This window comes from Actinia tenebrosa, unplaced genomic scaffold (genome assembly GCF_029948245.1).
Source record: "Actinia tenebrosa isolate PJP-AT-01 unplaced genomic scaffold, QUT_ActTen_1.0 PGA_scaffold5__44_contigs__length_20552954, whole genome shotgun sequence".
Taxonomy (NCBI): Eukaryota; Metazoa; Cnidaria; class Anthozoa; order Actiniaria; family Actiniidae; genus Actinia; species Actinia tenebrosa.
The window spans coordinates 671,613-696,922 of record NW_028292582.1 but is presented as its reverse complement, the minus strand read 5'-3'; the positions used below and the strand labels follow the sequence as shown (position 1 = coordinate 696,922).

The following is a 25,310-nucleotide window of genomic DNA, read 5'->3' as shown; positions in this document are numbered from 1 at the left end:
AGATCTGACCAAAATTTTGCACTTAGCCACCTGACTAAAGTACCTAACCATTAGAAGATCGATACGTGAAATACCTAACCGTCAGGAGATCGTTACTTGAAATACCTAACCGTTAGAAGATCGATACGTGAAATACCTAACCGTCAGGAGATCGTTACTTGAAATACCTAACCGTTAGGAGATCGTTACTTGAAATACCTAACCGTTAGAAGATCGATACGTGAAATACCTAACCGTTAGGAGATCGTACCTTGAAATACCTAACCGTTAGGAGATCGTTACGTGAAATACCTAACCGTTAGGAGATCGATACGTGAAATACCTAACCGTTAGGAGATCGTTACGTGAAATACCTAACCGTTAGGAGATCGTTACATGAAATACCTAACCGTTAGGAGATCGTTACATGAAATACCTAACCGTTAGGAGATCGTTACATGAAATACCTAACCGTTAGGAGATCGTTACATGAAATACCTAACCGTTAGGAGATCGTACCTTGAAATACCTAACCGTTAGGAGATCGTTACATGAAATACCTAACCGTTAGGAGATCGTTACATGAAATACCTAACCGTTAGGAGATCGTTACATGAAATACCTAACCGTTAGGAGATCGTTACGTGAAATACCTAACCGTTAGGAGATCGTTGCTTGAAATACCTAACCGTTAGGAGATCGTTGCTTGAAATACCTAACCGTTAGGAGATCGTTACGTGAAATACCTAACCGTTAGGAGATCCTGCAGGATCTGCAGGCTCATGATTTAAACCTTAAATCATTGCTGCCATAGCTGCTTCGGCCAAGCAATTTCAAAGAAGATTCCGCATTTTAAAATTTCGTTCATTGCAAAACTAAGCGGACGACTAAATTGAAACTGATAAACGAATAGTAAAATGAAAAATCAAACAAGCCTTTTTAACTCATTTATTCAGTCAATTAAATTAGAGACAAAACTGTATAACATTAATCATTAATTAATATCAAGTGAAATAACATTTAAATTAATGAAATAATGTAATGGGTGATAGTAAACTATTAATCTGCTTTGATTGAATATAAGCCTGTACGAAATTAAATCATTACGAACGAATTTCGAAGATGGTTAATAGTAATAGAGACAAAAGATAAGGGGAATCAATAGGCATAAAGTAAATCAAGCACTGATTATGGACTATTCTCCTATAGCCCGTTTTCTCAAGGTTGCGTGCGAATCCAATCTTTACGGGCCACAAAACTGAAAAACGCAAATTCAGTTAAATTGAGAAGCCAGTTCTACATTTAAGAGGAGAATAATCGATTTCGTATATCCTTATTGGAAAACCTCATAGAAATATAATCCCGTCAAGTTTCTTAAATTTGGATGAGCGCGCAACCTTGATAAAAAGGCGTACTGCAAATCACGTCATTCCTAACAGACGGTAAAGATATATATAGCTATTTCACAAAAGGTTGGTGAAGGATTTGTTGAATGTCGTATACCAAGCCCGAAATGAACTATTGGTACATTTGGTATTTTTGTAACCAAACCTTCACTAACCTCTTTTGAAAGACTAAAACACGGCGATGTCTAAGCTGCACAATATGCAGCATTCGTCGAGCTACAAAATCGTACACATTGTTGCAAAACCTTGCTGTATTCAATTCGTACGATTGTTTGTCTCTAACTTTGCACCTGAAGGGAGGAATATTGCGTTCCTTTTGTTGATGTTAAGTAAGAAGGTTCAAAGGGAGGGGCTACATCTCAGTTGCATCTTTTAAACAGCTTTTAAATAATAAATTATCCGTTCTAATATTAGTCCTTACAAATTTACTACGATAATAAAATGGAAACAAAACTGAACCTAATCAGAAAGCCAAAGTGGAGACATAAACATAAGGAAAAAACTAAGACTCCAAATTTAGTTGTCTCATGGAGTATAGCTTACAAATGAGTAAGTAAAAAGTAGCGTTAAAAATGACTAGTTTATAATTGATTAAAATACCAAGAACTATTCGGCTTTCGTAAATGTGTTACCAGTCAAGCCTTTTGGGTTTTAAAATGACCGAGAATCGTCGACTATGTCTACGAACTTGCTTTACACCCACATAAATTATTATATGTCTTAAACGTCTGGATAAGAATTTCAATTTGTTGAACACATTCAAGGTAAATAGGCGTACACTTTGAAGAATTTAAGGATTGCGCCTGATTTCGAATTGCAGCGTAAGATGAGTATAAATGATCGGCAAACTAAGTTGTGCGTTATTTAACATATATAACAGCAATTGGGTAATGCCGCTCGCACTTATAATAAAGGATCTGTTCTCCTTATGCTGCAAGTTAAAATCAGGCATCAAGGTACAAAAAGTGTTTTAATGGCAAGTTGAAAGGGTATGTCTGGAATGGTTTAATTCAAAGGGATGTTAGGTTCAATTAAATTGTCTCTATAGACGGTAGCCAAACGACCTAAAGACCCACCTAGCAAACGATTTGTAAACAGTGGTGGTTCGAAGGTACGTTTTCCTTGTCTCCCATACAATAGCAATAGGAATCATGATTAGAGCCAAAATAAACAAAATAAAGATAAACATCTTAAAGCCATAATACTCTACTTCAGCTTGCTTGGGAGGAGTTTGTGCAACTGTTTTTGGTCTTCCGGGGCTCACATTATTTGCCATGTTGTTGTTTTTCATTGGTTCAGCGTCTATGACGTCAGCAGATTCAGCGGACACGGCAGAGTCTTCAACTGAAACAGGTACTTCTGGGAAGTGTTTGGTTTCGAATTTTGAAAGGTCAACAGCAGGGTCTGGATTATCTGATGTGGACTTTTTATAGTTGGGAGTGGTTGGCAGTACTAGATCGCCAGTGCTTTCAGATCTATTATCTGCAGCCGTTGGTGGTTTGAGGCGACGAGAGATTCGAATACTTGGCGTCCTGTGAACATAAGCAATATGCTATGATTAAAAAGACAATATGAATATTCAGTGAAGGTAGAAAACAGTCGACTCATTGGTTTGAATCTTAATGTGGTACAAACGACTCTTTCTCTGAAAATTAATCCGTGCCTATTTTATCTTTTGACAACTGCCAGTTTAAACTTTAAGTGGCTGGCGATGGGAATATATGTTGAAAAGAGTAGCATGAACAATTGAGATTAAGCCGAACACGAAGAAAGAAAACGTAAAAAAAAAAAAAAAAAAGAAGAAAGAAAAAAAGAGAAAGAAAAGAAAAACAGAACAGAACAGAGTCCAAAATTACACAATACCTAGTCAAATACTTGTTTTGCTAAAAAAAGGACTGACGATCTTAACAAAATTTCGCAAAGCCTAGTCAAATATGTGTATTGCTAGAAAGCGGACTGACGATCTTGCTGATCCTTACTAAACGTTAGGGCAATAATATTCAATATCAAGTGAATATTTTCACTTCAATATTTCCTTGCCTGCATGTTAAACAGCTTACCGTTTGATTTCTGGCTCAGGACGACTTATCTTCTCGCTTTCAGCGATAACTTCGTCCTGTGTTGGACCACTAAAGCAAAAAAAAAGGTTGAAATAAATGCTGAGAGAGAGAGAGAGAGAGAGAGAGCGAATGAATAAATAACACAGCCAACAACAGGTGCAGCCAGCTTTACTATTTACTATGGTAACCTATCAAGCAATTATAAGCCAAAAGACCAATGAAATCATGTGCAAAACCAACAGCAAAGCTTCTAGGGCATGAATATTAGATAGTACACCAGCTGCTAGAAAAGACAGAAAAAAGGTGTACTCTTTTGGGGAAAGACAACGCGTCTTATTAACTGCCAATACAAAAAGAAAAGCTGTTTTTTAAGGTAATTGTTAAAAGATTTCAAAGGATGTTTGTGCTACTACAAAAAGAATGTTTAGAATATTTAACAATTAACTGGGCCCGGTTGTAAGAAGAGTGGATAGCACCATCTGGCGAATAAATCTTATCCAGTGGATAAATATATTGGATAACAGCATTGACTTAACTACTGGATAAGGATAGATCCATCGGATAGCGCTATCCACCCTTCGTACACACCGGGCCCAGACCACTAGTTGCTCAGCCAATCAGAGCGAAGGATTCATGATAAACCATTGGTAGGTTTAGAATAAAACAAAATAATTATTCATGGCCGTAATCCATTTATTTTTGCAGTCAATTTTACATAAAGAAATTAAAGGCAATTAAAAGACTGAAGTAAAATTTATTCTTTTTTTTTTCAATTATCAGTTTTAGCTGGGCATACACACATCAGTATAACAGTGTAGACAATGCTTGCCTGTATTTATATTTGGAGCGTCTGAACAGCCTCTGTGGTGACAGGGAGGACCTTCTACGAGGCTTGATTTCCTTTTGGCTTTGGGAGCTTTAACGAAATACGATTCATATGAATTATTTATTAATAAAACTATTTCCTAAAATTATTTCTTTTTTTGCCTTGCTTAATGAACCACAAGATCTACAAGATTAGAAACCTTCACATTTTTAAAAATACTCTGAAATACTCTGAAACAACCTGTGTGCTGATCTAAGTCAGTGCACGGCTAAATAACAGATCAAACCCTGAAACAACCTATAGGCTGATCAGTCAGGGCATAGGTAGCTCACACATCTAATCCTGAAGCAGCCTCTAGGCTGATCAAAGACAAGGTATCTCACAGATCAAATTGGAATGTTAATCACAACCACCCCCCCCCCCCTCCAAAAAAAAAAGATATTCTTGGATTGCGTTACAGTAGTTATCTAAACAAAAAGTCAAACTCAACAGAAAGGACATATTAAATGAAAACAGACAAACGGAGAGACTGACAGGCAAACAGACAGGTGACACAAAAACATGCAAAGCAAAAAGATATCCAAGTTAATGATGAACTAAGTTAACTTACCAGTAAAATGCTTGGTGTTCCACAGAGCATTTCCACAGGTGCTTGCATGCCAGAGGATCAGGTAGTCTGAACCCATAATTAGCTTTGCGCTAGGAAAGACACCACATTAAGTAAGTAGTTTTAAACATTCAAACAAAAATCACCAAATCTTTCTAAAAATATCCACACCTCTATATGTGCTCTGGATGGGGGCAAGTTTGAAGCAGCATGAGTGGGGAGGGAAAGGTACCCTGCTAATACTATATTGTATGCTTGCTTCCACTAAGACTGATGGCATAAGTGGATTGTTGAAAGCCAACAGTACATTTTGTACTTCGCATTGCATCTAGAGAGATATCACAAACCAATCAGCAGCTTTGCACTATAATTTGTGCAGTTTTCAGTGAAATGGCATTTCTTTGAAATTGCTCCATGTTTTTGGGGATCACACATTATTTGATACTAACCTCTTCCTTGAGAACTTGGATATAGAAGACTTTACCATCATAAGAGCATTTGATGATCTGCGGCCTGACAAAAAAGGAAACGTTTATCAAACAATGGAACAAAGAAAGTTCAGACCAGTAAAGTTGTAGAATTTACTACAATGTAACAAATAGAAACGCGGGGAACATGAAACATTTTTTTTTAAAAGGCCATGTGATTGGCTGAAACATGTTGAATAGGAATCAAGATATTTGTATTATGGTATGGTTGACTTACCAGTCAAATCCAGAAACCTTCTTGCCATCTCTGATTATTGCAATTCCAGATGGGGTAAGCCCCAGGTACAGCTGCACATTATCCTGATCCTAAACATCGTACAAGCAATATTGTCCTCAATATATGTTGGGGTGGATCTGGTGGTGATGATGGGATGAATAGTTCATCCCAACCCCACTTCATAATGAACTTAATATGTCTTTTAAGTCAAACAAAACAACATTATATAAACCAACTGCTTGGCAAAGTTGCTTCGCTGCCTAATACATATGGTTCATAATATTACCTTGCATGGATGAGGATCAACTCCATACATGTCCAGGGCTTTGACTTTGGAAAGGAAATTCTTCTCAGCCACAGAGGGATACTGGCCACTGTAACAAGATCAATATTGTTAATTAAAATTAACATTAAAATGTTTCCAAAGCATATTAAGTGCTCCCACTCTACGTTAACCCCTTTTACTAATTAAAAATTTAAAGTATCAAATGGTAAAGTACAAATATAGTTGAGAATTGTGAGAAATTGTGCCTAAAAAATCTGACTTTTTTCTTAAAATTGTGCTAACCCACCAAGATTAAAAAAGAGTGTTGCTCCTTATATTTCCAAATGGCTTATCTTTTTCTTGGAACATACACCATAACACTTGTATTAATTTAATAGGAGGGAGGTGAAGGTTACCAGCAATTCCTAAGACTGTTCATTATGTATGGTTTAATGGGGAGGGGGAGGCCAAAGAAGAAGAAAATTTCAAAACCAAGGTGTCACTTTTCTCTTAAAATCTTGAATTTCTAGGCCACCAAATGAAAATAATAAAGTTGCTAATACGCGCTTGAGAACAGTGACAATAATAATTCCTGAATTTTATATTTTTATTCCAATGGTGGGCATGTTATTATTTTCACTGCTCAATTTTCACAGGTTCATAACACCTCAGTTTTGTAGTGACGTCATCTGTACGTCACTGTTTCAGATCAGCAAGAGGGTCACAAAAGTTTTTGATTTCATGTGGACCCAAATGTTATAATAGCTATTGGTTAAACAGCACGCTCCTTCCTGCCAAGGAATGTCACATTGATGCAAAAAAATAAAAATAAAAAATAATAATTGAAGATATCGTATTTTGAAACTTGCCCCTTCAGAATGTGCAACTCCTGCCCCTTAGCAGTATGCAATCGAGAAAGAATAAATGTAAGAACATACAAGCTTTTTGGTTCAAGATGCATCAATCTAATATCTATTGAACGTCAATACTTACACCAACTGCTTATGAATTTCAGCAATTTTTTTCTCAAGCTTTTCACTTTGCTTGGGTACAATGCGAAATTCTGACACATAGCCTTGATCGTTGTCATCTGCATCAAAGTCACCCAGTTCAGCTGTGTATTGAAATGGAAACAGATTGCTGTTAAAATGCAAAATAAGGCACAGCATTCCTACCTTGGTTTACTAACTGTACTAATGAACTAATGAATCCTCGTGGTAAGTAAATGAAAAAAAGCTGATTGACATACATATTTAATGGAATCATCAAAATTATAGGAATTTAAAAAATTAACAAATAATTTGAAATGAGCATATTAGTTTAATATATAAAGTATGGTAAATATTTCATAGAGAAGAAAGAAGAAAAAGATTATATTTAAAAGAAAGGCTAGAAAAAGGATCTCAAACATTACATGGTGCTGACGAAATTTTCAACCTTAAAGCATTAAGAGCGGTTATCATATAATAGAAGACTTACCCTGAACTATGTAGGCCCCAAGTTCAGCTAATTCATTGTAAGAACAGAGAAGCCTAAAAAACATAACAATATGAAGTTTATTATTCAATCTAATGTAAGATTTAAAAAAAAAACCAGATATCCTTTCTTCTTGAACTGATGCTTTAGCACTTAGGAAAACAATTAAACCCGGGGGCGTACTCTTGCCCATTTAGAGTAGGGATGTGCCGCTGAGCCCTGAGTTCCAGAGTAAAAATTGCTGAAATTCATACCCAGTTCCAGAGCAAGATCGCTGAAAGCCCTGTTCCAGAGAGGAGCGAGCGTGATTTCATATACCCTGTTCCAGAGCAAGATCGCTGAAAACCATACCCTGTTCCGGTATTGCGAAAATGGATACCCTGTTCCAGAGCGAGCGCGATTTTATATACCCTGTTCCAGAGTAGAATCGCTGAAAGCCATACATGAGTACCCCCCGGCAATTAAATTACTTTTACAGGTATAAATAAGAAGAGGATTCTGGCTAATGCTTTACTCACCTTCCATGAAGAATATCTCTCTTGATTTGTAAGAAAAACTGGTATCTGGAACAAGATGAAATTGGAATGCATTTGTAAAACAAAATGTGTTAATCACACAATTTCATGGTATAGGGGTGCCTGTGGCTTTTAAGACACTGATCCATGTTTACACCACAGGACCGGTGTGTACTAAGCCTGGATAGCTCTATCCAATGGATAAATCTTATGGAGTAGATAAGTTTATTGGATAACAGCATCGACTTATCCACTAGTTTTACTGTTATTTATTAGATTTTAATACAATACTTTTTGATGAATATAGAGTTACTATGTAGAAAGGTCATCAATAAATAAATATTTTTATTATTATTTAACTAAATTATTATTGATGAAGACTGTTTATTTGACAGTCAAAATGTTTAAATCAAAAACAAAAGTCAGTGGGGGAACAATGCCTTTTAATTGATAGCCCTGTGATATCTTCAACAGCCATGGTAACTTGAAGTAAAGAGTACTAGTTAATATCAGACTTCTTACCTTGTAATCTCTTCATGCACTACACTTGGATCTACGGCATAAAACTTGACTCTAAAAAACAGCTTGAAGGGAGGCTTTAAGGCTATCAAAAAGAAACAAACATTTTTTTTTACATTAATGCTAGGATGCCACAGAGTTGCGTTGGTAAACTTAAAGTGGTTTACATGCAGGGGTCAGTAGAGTGTTGGTAGCATGCAATAAACTACCAGCAGCAAATTTAGGCTACTTATATTTTTAAATATTAGAGTGATTCCAATGCAGCTCATGTCAGACACATTTAAATGTTTACAATAGTTTTATTTCAAGATGTGGTGAAGGCTGTCAAAAGTATATTGGACATGGAATTTGGCAAGGTCGCCTGAGAGTTCTGTTTCCCAAAAACTTCGATGACTAACTATGACCCTCATTTTTTATGAAAGTGTTTTTGCTTCTTGGGCAAGCTTTAGAAATAATTCAAAAACTCACGAATAATTAATAAGCCTTTGAATCATTTGGAGCGACCATACACGTCACATGCATGGACCTTTAAAAGTGGCATCACATTTTCGTAAAGGTCATTGGAATTTACTTTAAGAGCGACTGTCTGTAAGGATCGACCAAAATCGAATTTTCATGGCACAAGTCAAAAAATCGATTTCGCTCATATTTTGTTTTTAGATAGCCCTTAGTGTAAAATAAATCGAGGTGTTGTTAGTTTTGAAAAAAAAAATTTTTTCCCCACGAAATTTACGAAAATAGATTTCGCCCAAATGCAGGTGGAAAATGACCGACGAGGTCAAGGAATTTAGTACAAAAATAAGCGTATCCTACAACTAAACTACTTAACAATTTTTTCGGTTGGTACTTTTTACCGAAGGAATAGGTATTCCTCTTGCTTTTCGTTGTATTTATTCTAGAATATTTGGCGATTTAAAATTCGAAAAAATTTTTCTACCGTGTACACTTTTTCCAAAGTTTAAAAATGCAAATTAAGGCCTTAAAATACTACTTATAAAAACTATGTGCGGAGATACCAAATTATTCAAAACCTACACCCAGATGATTATCTAATGTATTTCTATCAGATTCAAAAGAAAAATCTCTGGGCAAATCATTTTTAGCTTTCCGTTGAAGTCTTTTTACGATCTCTATTTCGCGATATTTCAACCGTAAACAGCTTGTTGCGTTACCTCCACCGACGTGACTATAATTTTAATTGCAATCATTCCATCGCTGAATTTTGCTAAAACTAGGGGATCAAACCAAGAAAAAGACATCATAGTAATATCCAACACATTTCAATTGCGATATATTGGCATATTTTATCACATACTTTTCTAACTCATTCTATTGCGTGACACAAAGCATGCTTTGTCAGTAAAATGAACACGCAGATGAAAATCGAACAACAATAACTTTCAAACTAAATATATCAGTGAACTAACTTTATTTTATTTAGCTGCTCTTTCATTGGATTTTCAAAATACGGTTTTACTAATCCAGTAGCATTTAATAATAGCAATTTCCTTCAATAAACATTGTTTTGATAATGCATGAAACTAACACTGAGTTGACTGCCGCAATGATTAAAATCACGTGCCATCTTTCCATGGGAAAGTTCAGCAAGCACTGTATAAACATGGAAGTGGTTTGTTCGTTTTAATAGTTCTATAGTTGGAGGTCCGTGTAGCTATGATCGAAGAGACAGAAATAAGTCAGTCGAGTCGTTACCCGTCAAACGCAAGAAGGTATATCAGACAAGCTCGAACAACTAGGCAAGTCCTGTTCCTGCTCTTGAGAAAGCTGGTATAGATGAAATTGCTTCTCGGCTTCTAGTGAAGAAGATATATGAAAATTGCATTCTGACGAAAATACGCGCATTGTGGTAGTTAGTCCTCCTACGTACTACTTTTGATATTTGGTAAATAACGCTAACTTGATAAAAGTATCCTATATTCAATAACAAATACCAATACCCCAAAGGAGGGTTTGACATTGGTTATTTTTTAAAATCTTTTTCCTTGTTGTGTTATCGTGTTGTAATCTTTCACACCAACCCAGGCATCTATCTCTCTCGCTGGAGTACTTCCCGGCCACTTCGACCAAGAAGTACTGCAGCAAGTCTAAGATCTATATTAATTATCGTTTCAGAGATAAATGTATACACTTATTTCAATAAAGTTAGTCACCAAAAACCTAGAAAGCTGAGATCACTGACATGAGCATCATGGGAAACTTTTCATATCAAGGAAGCATATACATACAAAGCTTTTTTAATACAAACTGCAGCTCGATGATGCTCAGAAGAGGTGAGACTATAACCGGTAAAAGATTCGCAAGTCCATGAACAGTTATCAAGCGGTTGAACGTGTAAAATGAATCTACCCATAATCCTTGTCGGCCTCAGCTTTATAGCTTTTCGGGTGACTAACTTTTTTGAAATAAGTGTATTAACTTTTTATAGACAGACAAACATATTTATTTGGCGTTTTGTGCATAGTTGCACATCAACTTAGTTCCAAATAAGTTAGAGTGCTCACACTAAATCCGTGAAACAGATACTAATTTTTAGCACTAAATAGTGATAATTAAACAATAGAAAGCAAAGGATTCTGTATGAAATAGTACTAATTAGTACTATTTAATGTTCAGGGTTTTAGTGCGTGCACTCTACGAGTATATATGTATGTTTATGTGTGCGCATAATATCTATATTCACATATTCCCCACATACACGTCATACGTACATATATATTCTGTATATATAAATGTTCATATAATTAATTCGATAAAATGCGTTACTAATCCTAATCATCTTTATGCAATATTATAAAAGTATTGATTTTTATTTGTTTTGTTGTTGTTGTTATATAAGGCTGCGTTCATAATGTATGGCAGAGGGGGGGGGGGGGGGGGCAGGTAGAAGTTTGAAATATCCAGAATAATTCTCAACATCCCCCTTAAAGTCATGCAAAAAAATGCAATCCCCCCTAAGCAAGGCTTGTAGCTTCTTTCAAAAATTGTGCATCCCCCCTTTTTCCTACCAAAATTTTCCCGATCCCCCCTCAATTTCAACTGCCCCCCCCTCCCCCTCTCATACATTATGAACGCAGCCTAATTTAAGTTATTTACACGAGTGAATTTCGCTGGTTGGCAACACGCACCATTTTTATGATGTTGATATATGTTGAATGTTTGGAAATGTTCTGCATCTAAATGAGGACAGTTCAGCTGTTTCAAAGTCACGCTGAAGATCTTGCGAAAGCATATATCAATCACAATAATGTGAGATTGGAGCCGGTTAGTTCACATATACTTTTTACCGACAAAGCATGCTTTGTGTCACGCAATAGAATGAGTTAGAAAAGTATGTGATAAAATATGTCAATATATCGCAATTGAAATGTATTGGATATTACTATGATGTCTTTTTCTTGGTTTGATCCCCTAGTTTTAGCAAAATTTAGCGATGGAATGATTGCAATTAAAATTATAGTCACGTCGGTGGAGGTAACGCAACAAGCTGTTTACGGTTGAAATATCGCGAAATAGAGATCGTAAAAAGACTTCAACGGAAAGCTAAAAATGATTTGCCCAGAGATTTTTCTTTTGAATCTGATAGAAATACATTAGATAATCCTCTGGGTGTAGGTTTTGAATAATTTGGTATCTCCGCACATAGTTTTTATAAGTAGTATTTTAAGGCCTTAATTTGCATTTTTAAACTTTGGAAAAAGTGTACACGGTAGAAAATTTTTTTCGAATCTTAAATCGCCAAATATTCTAGAATAAATACAACGAAAAGCAAGAGGAATAACTATTCCTTCGGTAAAAAGTACCAACCGAAAAAATTGTTAAGTAGTTTAGCTGTAGGATGCGCTTATTTTCGTACTAAATTCCTTGACCTCGTCGGTCATTTTCCACCTGCATTTGGGCGAAATCTATTTTCGTAAATTTCGTGGGGAAAAAATTTTTTTTTTCAAAACTAACAACACCTCGATTTATTTTACACTAAGGGCTATCTAAAAACAAAATATGAGCGAAATCGATTTTTTGACTTGTGCCGATGTTTGGTCGACTCTTACAGAAAGTCGCTCTTAATACTTTACTTTTACTTTTTTTTATTCCTTTATAAACTTGATCCTTGTTTAAAGTATCAACTAAAGTCGATTGGTTCATAGAAGAAGAATAGTAAACTTACATTTCATTTGTTTGAGAACACTTTTACCTAGATCAAGCCAGTGCTGAAAAAGATATTAGAACAATGGATTACAAAATCATTAAAAAACTACAGTACAGGAAGAACATTCTAGTTTATTTATTTATTTTGGTGTGTTATCAATTAAATTTGCATAAAAAGCAGTATTACAGTATGTCACCAGCGGATCAAGGGGAGGGGTGCAGGGGGTCAAATGACCTTGTACCCCTACTCTGAAGATAACCAATACAAAATAATGTTTTTCCCTTTGATTCTAAGGGGTGTACCCCTCCCTGGGTTAACTTTGTGCACAGCACCCCTCCCTGAACAAATTCCTGGATCCACCCCAGTATGTGATCTATGACTATAAGATATAAGCAAGAATGAAATAAACAGTCACAAACTATAAATAAATGGTTTGTTCCAGTTTTGTTACACAACCCCAAAACATTTTAAGACTACTTTCCCAATAAAAAATAAAAAAATGAAATTGCAACCAGCAACCTAAATACTCTGTATACTAGTTAACCTTGAAATATGTATGTATTTGTGTCCACTAGTCTTGTTTGAACCTTTAAGGCTATAATAAGTGTACTAGTAATGAATATTTTTAGACAAATTGCCCATACCAACTGATTCAAGTAGCATTTTGTAAAAGTACATTTACAGTTTTAGAGTCTGGGCACAGTGTACTGTAGCTTGAATGAAGTTTATTCACAGTATACATGTATCAATTTTTAGACTGCCTTGAATCAAACAGAGCGATTGGATGGGAATTGACAAAGAGGCATAGCCGAGTGGATCTGCATTCTACTTTGACAATGTGAAGACAAAATGTATAGTCAATATAATAGGACAGACACATTAAAAACTGATGTCTACTTGTTTTTTATGTAGCATTTGCTAGGTTCTAAATAAAGGCAAATCCAAGACTAACAGAATAAACATCTTTACTTGGGAAAACTCCTCGCCTTTGACTCTCACATAGCATACTTCGCAGTCATGCGCATGTACTTACAAATTCCCTAGGGGGTAGGGTAGTAACTATTACATTTATGATAACAAAAACCATAAAAACTTCTCATTTTTAGAGATCAAAACAACCAACGGAAAGACGTGAGCTCGTTGACGTCAGCTTTATCTGTCTGTCCTCTCTTATTGATGATAAAAATAACCAATCAGCACGCAAGAAATTTGTAAATTATTGTAAAATTAGCAGTGACATAATAATAAATGCCAGTTTTACAAAGTAATGTTGACAATAAAGTTATTGAGGAAGATTTTTCTAAACAGAAACCTTGCCAAGGAATCTTGTCTAACAATTAATCTATTTAATGAGTGCTGTAATATTAATTATAAATTGTGATGGCTAATCCTCTTCTTTAGTGAGGATTCTTTATCATTTAAATATCACATTTTAAGATTGTCCCATACACCTGTTTGGTTACTTCCTCTGAGCATAATGCAATGGTGATAATCAATTAAATTTTCACAAACCCAGCCTAGAAAGCTAGACAACCATTTTCTTTTAGTATTTCATGCAAAAAACCATACTGTCCATTTGTTAACAACCAGGTGAGAAGTTAGTTTTAGATACACAATTTTTGAATAAATATCATTGATAACACCTATAATTACGAATAATAATTGTCCTTATCAATACTGAGTAATGAATGATGAATTGTAATGAGTCTCAATTCACTCAAACTAAGATCTACAAACCTCTAACCTGGATATAATGTTTTCCATATCATACTGTGCCATTTCCTAGAATATCAATTCTTTAATGGTTGCTTATCAAAAGAAAAATGAATATGGATACAACTCAAACAGAGAATCTTATAGACCCCTCGCATGTGATGTTAAAGGAGCTCAATTTGGAAAACAAAACAAAATAACTTCAATTTTCTGAGAATTGGAAAACTATTGCCCACCATATTGAGCTGCAATTAAAAGTGCTGTGAAGGCTCTTTTCCAAGGAGTATGACACGTAGTCTGACTGTAATGGGAAATTATCATTTTGGTTTATAATGACCTTGTTTTGGCTTCTAAAGATTCAATATAATTTATCTCTAGCTTTCTACTGTGTAGTAATCAGTACTTATAAATACTAATTTTATGAAATAGCTGGGTATTTCAGTAATGTGTATTTTAAGGTGGCTGACTGCTTTTCAACATCCAATTTGAGCCCACAATGTACTCACGCTCGAAAATCACTGAATAATCTTCACAATTTTATTGAAGAACCTACACGTTTTAAACTTCAAGATGGCACGACCCTCAAATTTTGCACAGGACTCTCTCTCTCTATATTTTTTGTTATTTTCCGGAAAAACAGGTAACATCCCATTATTTTTCAAAGCTTAAGACAATTCTGTTCATTAGAACAATGTAAAAAATCGTTCTGTTTGTTTTGTGCTCAATTTTTACAATAACTTGCACATCGTAGAACCTGAACAAAAATCAGCATTAAATTTCAGGTTATCAAAGTTTCAATTTTCAATTTTCTGTTTATTATTCACCAAAATAGTCATCCAGCTTAATATCATGTAAATATATTGTAATGACCATATGGTCACAACAGTAATAATAGCAAATTGTTTTCTTAAACCAATATTTGTGGCTTTTTCAATGCATTTTTTCCAACCAAATAATTAGTTTTTTTGAATTAAATTGTTTTCGTTCTGATAGTCAGAAACCATTTTTAGTGTTTTATAATATGCTTAATATTAGCAGTGAGCAAAAATAACTTATAGGATGCATACAGTATATAGAACATTGCTTTTATTGCTATCCTATCATTATTGTCTTAACACATCAAATAATCAAACATATCTTTCAATTTGGACATCAATTTGCTTAAATTTATAATGTTATATTTTGTATAAAATCTACAGTATGATTATAAGTATAATATTTTCCAAAATTCAACAGTTAACTGTTTATTGTTAGCTCACAAAATATTATCATTCATATTATTTCAAATTACCCACAGAATATAATTACAGCTTAATTAGTTTTAGACTCTTTAGTCTCTTTTTAGGAAAATAAGCATGCAAAAGTTTGATACGATAACTTCATATACTACAACTACCAAAATTTCTTGCACATATTCCTATCTCTATCAGTTACCATCAACTATCTACTATAGTTTACTATTCTCATATTTTATCTACATAACAGAGATTTTAAATCAATTATTGTATTGTTAGTATTGATGAGTCTGGCAAATATTGGAATTAAAAATCAATCTTACTCTTTACTGTTATTTTCTTTGCTTGGATTCCGAAAGATTTAGTCTTTTACACATAGATTCGTTATGGAAACTAGTTTCTATAGACATTTTCAGTCCTTAAAGGTATCTAAGGATTAAAAAAGGTTTATAAAGACGAAACTAGTTTTCATAAAAAATCTTAATTTCAAATGTGTAAAAGATTATTTTAAAGGCTTAGGACCTCATATCATGAAATATTACTTTTGTAATGAAATCTTTTATAGGATTGCTTTATTGAGCCATGAGGTATTCAGTACATTTTCCTAAATCATACCAAAGCCATATACCCAAAGTCAAGGATGAATAAACCTGTGTGCGTAGCTAGTTATATCAAAACACAGCAAAGTTGCAAAATATATGGACTTGCACATAATTGGCATTTGTATGGAAAAATGCACTGGATTTGCAGAAGTTTGCAATCCTGGCAATACACTTAATGAGCTACAAACTGATCTGAGAGAAAATGTTAGCCAAACAGAATCAAAAACATTTGCAAAACTGACGTGTCACTTTTCCTTTTGAAATTATGGATTTCCAAAAAAAAACAAACATGCTAATAAGAGGTTGATAACAGTAACACAATAACCAATGAGTTTTATATCCTATTGCAATAGTGGACAGGATTTTATTTTTCACTGCTCATTTTTCACAGGTAAGCCTTTTGACACCTCAATTTTCCAGTGACGTCATTGACTATAACATGTCACTATTTCAGATCAGCTGGATGCCAGTATATTTTACAAAATGGGCTGAAAATTTGCCCTCTCGCTAATATTGAGGTGAAGATGAGAATATGTGGACCGCATGGCACTAATGAAATACATGAAGATATAGAAATATAGATAAGTTATAGTGCTTGGGAACGAGGTTATTCCGGGCGAAAGCCCTTGGAATTAAATTCGGAAAAATTAATTTCCGACCTCGCTGATACTGAGGTGATACCATTTGTGGTGTTTATTTGATACAACTCCTTGGTTTAAAGGGGGTAGGGTCACATGACCTGGAGTAGTCGAGTACCCAAATGATGATTTATTAGCTGTATGCAAGTTGTATAAAAAAATTTTCCACATCATTATTTTATGCCTGGTAAGAGCCAACAAGTGTAATATTTCAAAAGGTAAGTATGGTGACCATTCTAATTTTCCTTGCCTCTTCTCATTGAAAAGTAACTCCCTTAATTTTTCAACAAGCTACATGTATTTGTAGATGTTTCTATTTTTTGTAATGGGTGATTTGAAAATGGGTTCTGAAACGTCAAAAGATTATAAGCTTGAAGATACGCTAAATATATATATATATATATTTAACATACAACCGTCATAATATTACCAACATTGTAAGAAAGCACCACCTGTTAAAGCTTCCACATGACTTGTATCACTAAAATTGCACTACTTTGTCAAAGCAACATTCGTAAATGCTTTTCAAAGTTTTGAACAAGATTAGAGAAAGTTTGCTTGATGAATAAAACACTCAGACCTACCCTCTGCTTGGAATCGTCGACGAATCGTAGTCCAAAGTAATCTTTCTCCAGTAAGTCCAGAGACTTGCAGACAGTATCAAATACAACTTGTCCTTTCGCATCTCTCTGCAGTAGTAAGAAAGTACAAAAAATCGAGTCAAATATAAGCTATAAACTTAGCATTAAAGATAACAAGAGAACACAAAAGCTTCCACGAGCCTGCCTGATTTACCACTTAATAATTCTGCTTACAGCAAATGAAATTAATTTATTTTGGCATGTAATTTACAATGAATAACACAGAAAAGTGTGAAAGCTAGCGTTGTTTTTTGCTCTTTACCGAAATGAAAGCTTTGGCTTTTGATGTTTCAGTTGAAAAATCGCAATTTGGATCATTTTGCGGCATTTATAATCAACGTAAAGAAAATAATGAATAAACTATAAAGGCTATAAAGAGATCGCGGCAAAACCGCAGATATAAAGAAAACGTGCATATTGGGAAGCTCAATCGCGCTTATTGCAATTATACAAAATTTCTTTTAGAGTTTATGAGCTTTATGAACAAAGGAGAGAACAAAGCATGAACTGTTTCTTTTAGCGATAGCAGTATAGCGATATTTAATAGTGAATATTTTTAACGAGTCCAGTCAAGAATGGCTGGCGACGCCTGGGTCATCGACCAAGTTCAGGAAATACTCTCTTGACCGTCACCGGACATATATAACATTCATTGATATTATTTTCACTTTAAACCTTTTCTGAAGCTAGCAAGAGGCATCAAAATTGAGTCATATTTTGCTGCAATGTAAAAATACCATCTTTTCAGGGGAAGCTAGCTGCTGGCAATGGTCTATTGTGGGTCATGTTTGCTTGCTACCATTCGCTCTGCGTTACCTTCAATTTTGCATAAGCTTAAGCTTACTTGTATTCCCATAATGAAAAAGTCATGAGACAAACCAATCTATGATTCTATGCTGTCATGCTAGGTATATTCCTCTTTCAGAACCGTAATTGAACAGGAACGTATACTGACAAAAGGTAGTGTTTCACAGCTTTAGGTGTTTTCCGGTATTAAAATTAGGAAGTGTTGTTGTACAACCAAAAAGTTTTACTTACCCGAAACTCGCACGTCATCTCAGTGTCATCAAGTAAGCTTATCTTGCACACATACTCGGTATCGAGATTACTCTTACTGCCAATTTTAAGCATTTTTGTTAAGCTATTTGTTGTGTAGAATAAATACCCAAGCAGAGTGACTTGCTTAAAGTCATACACGATCAGGATAGAGTGGACGCGTTAAACTTTAGACCTTAGACTCAACACTAATGCGCATGCGTTAACCCCTTACCTCGCCGCATAACATACAAAGAAGTCACATTCTCATTTGCTCATTGTAAATGTAAATCTTTATGCTCTCCACTCTAGCTTCATTTTCAATTGTTGTTATTCAAGGTATTTAACAAGGGATTTTGGGGGTTTTATTTCAATATTGATGATCAATAACTCACACATAAATATACAAAGAATATATTTATAAAGCCGTGACGTGTTTTCTAGTTGCTTCTTAAGAATTCTTATTATTCTTATTGGTTGTTATGCCAAGGGCATTGATTGTTCTTGTCCTGACCATCGGACAGTCATCAGTCTATCAGCAATCATGCAGAACGCCGTTAAAAAGTGAGTTGACCAATCGCCTTTAAATTATTTTGCAGCCTAGCTAAATGCACAGATGTTGGTATTATTACTCATCAAAGAATTATGCAGTGATTATATTAATATATTATATAAGCTTTTTTTCCTTTTTCATATGTACATAAGCTTATATAAGGCTAAAAACGACATGTCGCTAATACCAGGTCATAGAGAGGGGAAAATTGTGAGAAGGGGGTGCTAGGGGTTGAGAAGAAGTGGTAGAAGAAACAGTGCTTTAGATTTCTGCCACATGATAAGGAACAAATACAGAAAAAAGATAAAACTAAATAGACACCAGTTTTTATGTTGTCTGTCCTCTTATTGATGATAATTAAATTTGATCATCACATTGATCCATGCTACTTTGACAATGTGACGACGCAATTTATTTATCATCAATAAAATGACAGGCACATTAAAAAAACTGATGTCTATTTATTAAACAAATTGGAATTTGAAAGTTGATTTTGTGGAGGGAGAAAAACCATAGAACCTGGATTGAGAAAAATCCTTGAAGTACATTAGGGAAACAACAAATGAATCGAACCTTGTTGCAATGCATGGTCAGAGGCAAAGCATTAGCAGCCTGCAGCACATATATAGATGCCATCTATATATCCCATATGTTTTGTATTTGCAAAATATGTGGCCCATAACCACCCCTGCCCATGGAGGAATTTCTTTAAAAACCCTCCCCCACTCCTGGAAATTCCAATCTTCATCCATACAAACTCTGTGATTGTGTTCATTCTATGACCCCCTACCCCTCTGAAATTCCAAATTCCTCTGTGGGGGGTATGGATAATTTCTGGAACTACACAATCTATGTTTTCCCATTTCTATCCTCGATTGATGTTACTAAGAATCCAAGTTTCCCTTGTAATAATGCTATATTTTTTTGATACTTGATATCCTAGGAGGACTTCTCCAGGAAATTGAGCAGAACTAAGTAAGAAATTGTACAGCCTTGTTGTCACCCTTACACTTGCAAACTGAAAGGCAAGAAATGGTGATCGTTTTAATTGCTGGAGTGTGTGGCTGTGGAAAGTATGTCAAAAAACTGATTATTTTATAAAAAGTTAATAAGTACATTGACTATATTAATCATTAAGTTAGGGATGCTTGAATAAAGTTTGATGAAAAAAATCAGCATTCAATCCATTCAGTTTTATTTTTTTCCCTCTGATTTATCCAAGATCATCTGTTGGAAAGGCATTGGCTGAAAAGGTATTAATTACTACTAAGGTAAATATGATATAAATCCTAATAGTTGATAAATTAAATAATCCATTTTGGTGCCATTTTTTAGATAGGTTGGCCATTTGAAGATGCTGACAGTTTTCATTCTACGGCAAATGTCAGTAAAATGAAGCAAGGAATTCCCCTGACTGATGAGGTTTGTGATCTATCTCTATTCAGTCACTATGCACTGTATGCACGGTAGACCTGCAGATGGGCTTTCCATTTTAGTAATTTTTAAAATAGAAAATAACAGTATGAAATCATGTTAATCAAAGTAATATGATCATAATATGAAGATAACTTCCGCTCAGGTTGTCGAAACGTCAGTCACATCATCCTTCTCAGGACTACATCCATCGGATGATCATATTACTTCGATTAACATTCATTCACCTGGGTTCAGACCGTTCTATGCAGTATGAAATCAATTGATTTAAAAAAAAACGTCAGTGTATTAGAATGATAATATTCCATTTTAATTCCATTTAATACCTATTGGTACTATTTATCATCTCTTTCAGGACAGGCTTCCTTGGTTGAGGTCTTTACATAAACTCATTCTAAAGTAAGGGTATGTCCGACATTCTGTACCTTCTTGCTAATAGCTTCAAAGCATGATTATCATAGACGATGGTGTTGACACCATACAACCAGCAGGAAGGTTTTGCTTCTATACCTTCCTTTGACTGTTCTCAGACAAGTTTTATGATCCAGTCAGACAGGATGTGTTATATTAAATTAACTTGTTTATTGCAACCATAATCAAGAGTATCCTTCTTATAATAAATTGGACAGGTATACTCAAATGCTTTGCCATGTCAAATACTTATATTATAAACTACACATATATTGGCAATTATAGTAAACAATACAACCCCCAAATCATTGCTGCTAAGTTATAGCATATTGGTAGGTTGTTTATATGGTTATTGACAGGATCATAATTAATGGTAGGTTGATGTTAAAAAAATGGCAGGCTTTCGGTAGAGTATTGGTTATTAATGCCTGTAATATGGTGGGTTGTTGGATGGAATGCCATTGTCGATGGGGTAATAATGCAAGCGATCAGTATAGGTTGTTGGGATCTCAGCTGTGATGATGGCTGAGAAGTAATCATAAACTTTTGGAAGCAGGGGCCTCACTTAAGAGTTTGGGGGAGCTCAACCCCCACTTTTTTAGGGCATTTTCAAATTTCCCTATTGCATTTAGCTTGTTTGTTTGCTTTTAGCTCCCCACTTCTGCCACCAGCCCCCACTTGAAAATGTAATTAATACTGTAGTACCCATGAAATAAATTCAGAGGCAACAAGGTACAAAAGAAAGCACCAAAAGAAATAACTAAATGTCTTAACATGTCTTATTTCTCTTTCACAAACATCTTTTGCAGATGGCGTGCTAATTCTGAATCTGGGATTCTTGCCTGCTCAGCTCTCAAGAATTGTTACAGACAAATTATTCTCCATGGCAAAGGATCAACTACAGTATGCACAGATGAATCAAATCAGGATTACATAATTGTGTTCTTAGAAGGTTCTAAACGACTTATACAAGAAAGAATGGTACAACGTGACCAACACTTTATGCCACTCTCTTTACTTGATTCTCAGTTTGAGGTCTTTGAGCCTTCAGACAACTCATCTTGCTCACTAAATATCAATATTGAAAAACCAGTAGCTGAGATAGTACATGAAATTATTGAAAGAATTAATGAAATACCTCACAATTGAGTGCAGCAGAAAGAAGAACTTATTTTAATGAAAGCATTTCTTCATTAATACAATGTACAAGATGAAAAATGACAATCTGAGATACAAATTACCCTGATGTTTGGCATCACATTTAGCCAACGATTTGTTCAGAACCAGTGTTGTGCTTGTTTGGTCTGCTGACAACATGCCAGGAAAGAAAATTGATGAAGAGTTTGCAAGAGACTGCAATCCTGTCTCATTCTGCATTTATACATGTGATTTGCATTGTTCTCCCCAATACTGATTGTGCTTTAACGTGTTGTTAGCATTATTTTTCAATTCTATTTAGAAAAATAGTAACCTTATTGTAGTAAAACAATGGGGAAAAAGCAGGTTTTATCCAACAAAGCAAAGACAAGAAAAGCAAGATCTCCCTAGATGAGTCGTTATGGCTCTTGGAGTAAACAATTAGAAAATATATGGTAAAATAATGAAAAAGAAAAGAAAAGCTGTAATCGGAAATAAACCTGTGTACAGTACTTATTTATACAACACACAAAAAGGTAAACTAGCCTGTATGGACAGGTAACAACCCCAACTAACCCAGGTTTTGTGTTCAGCTACACGCAAGCTAAGTTATATAAGCAAGTGTAAATGCATAAATTTCACAAGTATCAAATAATGTTTATTTATCATCAGAATAGATATGAAGTAACACATTTTTATTTTGAAGAATGTAATGGTGTATTGCATATTTAAGGTTTAAGGCAAGAAAGAGTCTCTATTCAAAATATGTACAAGCTCAAAGCACAGAAAATAAACCTGTGAAATAGCTAGATATTATTGCTATGTGCTTCAAGCAGAATGAATCAAGTTGTAAGAAGATATTGTTTGTCAACCTTCCTGTGTATAGAATATCAATTATCAAATAGATTTTAACCTTTATCTAATAACAATCTATGTTAACAGGTTTGGATATGGTTTGCACTAGCAGTTCCACCAGACAACTGAATTTTGCAAGAATACAATAGCACCATTTTACAAGCATTACTTACTACAGTAGTAATTAATTTTTTTCACAGATCTATTATTTGCAGACTAACTCACGAATATGGTCAATGTGACAGTAAACTACTAAACAGTTTGTGACAAAACCTATAAACGATATGATAGGAGATGATAGGATATATTCAACATGAATAATAATATGTCCATTGGATACGTTTTCTTGATGTGCAAGCTGGCACAATACCTATGTTTTAGTATTTTATCTATGACAAAATAAATGGAATTACATTTGTACAAATTCTACTCCGTTATCACTTTAATGCTTTTCAAGTCCCAGTTCTTTGTTAGAAACACCAGGCTGATCAGTATCACTGCTCGTATTGCTTGTGGATGACTCTGATGAAGAGTTCTCTGATGTTTGGCTGCTTTTTTTGCTGTTATCAACCTTTGGAAAAAAGTCTCCAACACCTGCCACATAGATAGGGAGATGTAGTGTCAGCATGTCAAGATAACATCTCTTGCATTGAGTAACCTAAGAATCAAGACTGATTTTGATTGTGTCAAAACACAGACTCTTTGGATACAGATACACCCAAAAGCTAACAAAAGCAGTTCAGCTTTAACCTCCGGGCTCAGTGGATTGGAGATGGAGATTAGAGCCAGTACTCGCTGACTACCTGGCTCCAATCTCTGTGCATCCAAGGAATCCAAAAAAAACGTCTTAACTGTGTCCGAGCAGAAAAAGTGGGACTGCTCTAGTCTATGCTGTTTGATGCTGATGTCTTTTGTAACAAGGTGTTATAGTAATAATTTATTGGGAGAATTAAAAAGTAAATTTCGTAAAAATCTGTCATAGTGGGGTGTCTAACTATAAACCTTCAAATTTTATAGATACCCTGAAACAACCTCTGGCCTGATCAAAGTCGGGGAACAGCTAACTCACACAACCCCAAGAAAAACCCTTGAGTCAAGGAAGACTCCGAAGGTGAGAGACAAGTGCACTTCCATCCTTGAACCTCTAAATGATGGTATAAAGGAATTATTATTTTCAACTAACCTTTTTGCCAGTCAGGAGTTGGCCACCATCTTATTGGGTTTCCACCATTACAACCTCCAGAATTTTTACCAGGGGACATCATTGATCCAGCACTGTCTGATGATCCACCACCAACTTGCTTACGTGGAGCCTTAGCTGCCACAGCTAACCCAATAAACAATTATCTAGTTAATACTTTTAGCAAGTCTTATTTTTTCTATTGCTCACTATCAATCGTGACTTTTTGTAGTTGACTGGGAGGCAAACAAGTGATTAACTGAGGGGCAACTAGCGGATGTTAAGTCAAAATAAGTCCTCAGACTATTGTATTTGACTATTTCTACGACATGAAACCAGAAAACAAGCGATCAAAACAACCTCCAAGTTTCTTCAAGCCATTTAAAATGGCAGCTATTACAGGAAGTGACATCTATTGATAGAAACATCTTGGACTTTTGATAGCGAGGACTGTTGGAGGGTCGGATTGTTCAGACTCTACCCCCAACTACGTTACCACCCCAACTATCTGGCACCCACCCAACACCCCCCCCCCCCCCCCACCTCCCACCCCAAACTGCATTGCATTGATTTAGTAAAGTCCACGTCACCTCTGCTTCGTATGTATCTCATCTCTAGTCTTTGCATTCTCTTACTGTCGAGTTTCAAAAAGATCGAAACGAATAATCGGGTATGCTTTCCAGAGCACTGCAAAACTTTTGCACTCATTTTCCGTGTTATTTACATGTCTACTTATTTCACACAAAAAGGCTGCTTTGAAACGTGTCGTTTTCAATGACAAATGAACAATCTCGCGATTCTATCAGTCTTCTTACTCGAAGCAATCATTTTGACCCAGTATCAGATCTTTAGCTAAACCGTTTGATAGTATCAAAAATTATGGTTTAAAGCTGGAATAAAGGGAACACATTTAAGTTCGCCGCCATTAGGCTTAAATCGTATTTGAAAACACCGTTTTAATACATCGAGGGGTCAAATCCAGTAGTGGTGTAGTTTAGCTCATTTTTCTCGAAAGAAAAACGACTACTTTTATCACTGTTGACGATAAATAACTAAGTTTGCTTGATTACACTGACCTTTCCTCCCACCGCCATCAGCTTTTGTTCTTACCATCTTGAGTGATTTGAGGGGAAATTTTCAAAACACGACGATCTTGATGATCAACTCTTCCGATGTGACTTGATCATCAAATTTGGCGCCTTTTTTGCGCCAAATTATTCATCGTGGAGCATCAGGGGAAGGGTATTACTAGACCGGAAGTGATCCGTGGTCGATCAACTGCAACCATTGATCTTTTTTTTGTGGTAAAATCTATTTATTAAGATGTATATTATCGTAATTCTATCTTAACGC

General features: G+C 35.1%; 3 protein-coding genes across 5 annotated transcripts; 1 reads left to right on the top strand and 2 right to left on the bottom strand.

The window, feature by feature from the left end:
• Nucleotides 1-913: 913 nt before the first annotated feature.
• On the bottom strand, nt 914-18,594 carry LOC116294208 (FERM domain-containing protein 5). The gene is made up of 14 exons (XM_031701759.2): nt 18,391-18,594; nt 17,296-17,400; nt 12,542-12,584; nt 8,362-8,443; nt 7,843-7,887; nt 7,328-7,380; nt 6,842-6,962; nt 5,870-5,957; nt 5,584-5,672; nt 5,328-5,391; nt 4,882-4,970; nt 4,275-4,361; nt 3,446-3,514; nt 914-2,917 (listed from the first exon to the last, which is right to left on the bottom strand). The coding sequence occupies exons 1-14, from the start codon at nt 18,481-18,483 to the stop codon at nt 2,428-2,430; spliced, it is 1,518 nt and encodes a 505-aa protein (XP_031557619.1). The 5' UTR covers nt 18,484-18,594; the 3' UTR covers nt 914-2,427.
• Nucleotides 18,595-18,624: 30 nt separating this feature from the next.
• On the top strand, nt 18,625-23,201 carry LOC116294210 (gluconokinase-like). 3 transcript variants are annotated; one of them, XM_089037325.1, is made up of 7 exons: nt 18,625-18,726; nt 18,878-18,951; nt 19,884-20,013; nt 20,163-20,211; nt 20,276-20,362; nt 20,730-20,773; nt 21,595-23,201. In XM_089037325.1, the coding sequence occupies exons 3-7, from the start codon at nt 19,973-19,975 to the stop codon at nt 21,932-21,934; spliced, it is 561 nt and encodes a 186-aa protein (XP_088893451.1). In that variant the 5' UTR covers nt 18,625-18,726; nt 18,878-18,951; nt 19,884-19,972; the 3' UTR covers nt 21,935-23,201. The 3 variants fall into 3 exon arrangements, with proteins under 3 accessions (XP_088893451.1, XP_031557621.1, XP_088893450.1); XM_031701761.2 differs by lacking the exon at nt 18,625-18,726 and having other exon boundaries at nt 18,769-18,951; nt 20,163-20,193; XM_089037324.1 differs by lacking the exon at nt 18,625-18,726 and having other exon boundaries at nt 18,769-18,951.
• LOC116294211 (PCNA-associated factor) lies at nt 22,559-25,148 on the bottom strand. The gene is made up of 3 exons (XM_031701763.2): nt 25,034-25,148; nt 23,961-24,104; nt 22,559-23,371 (listed from the first exon to the last, which is right to left on the bottom strand). The coding sequence occupies exons 1-3, from the start codon at nt 25,068-25,070 to the stop codon at nt 23,220-23,222; spliced, it is 333 nt and encodes a 110-aa protein (XP_031557623.1). The 5' UTR covers nt 25,071-25,148; the 3' UTR covers nt 22,559-23,219.
• Between the last annotated feature and the right edge of the window lie 162 nt (nt 25,149-25,310).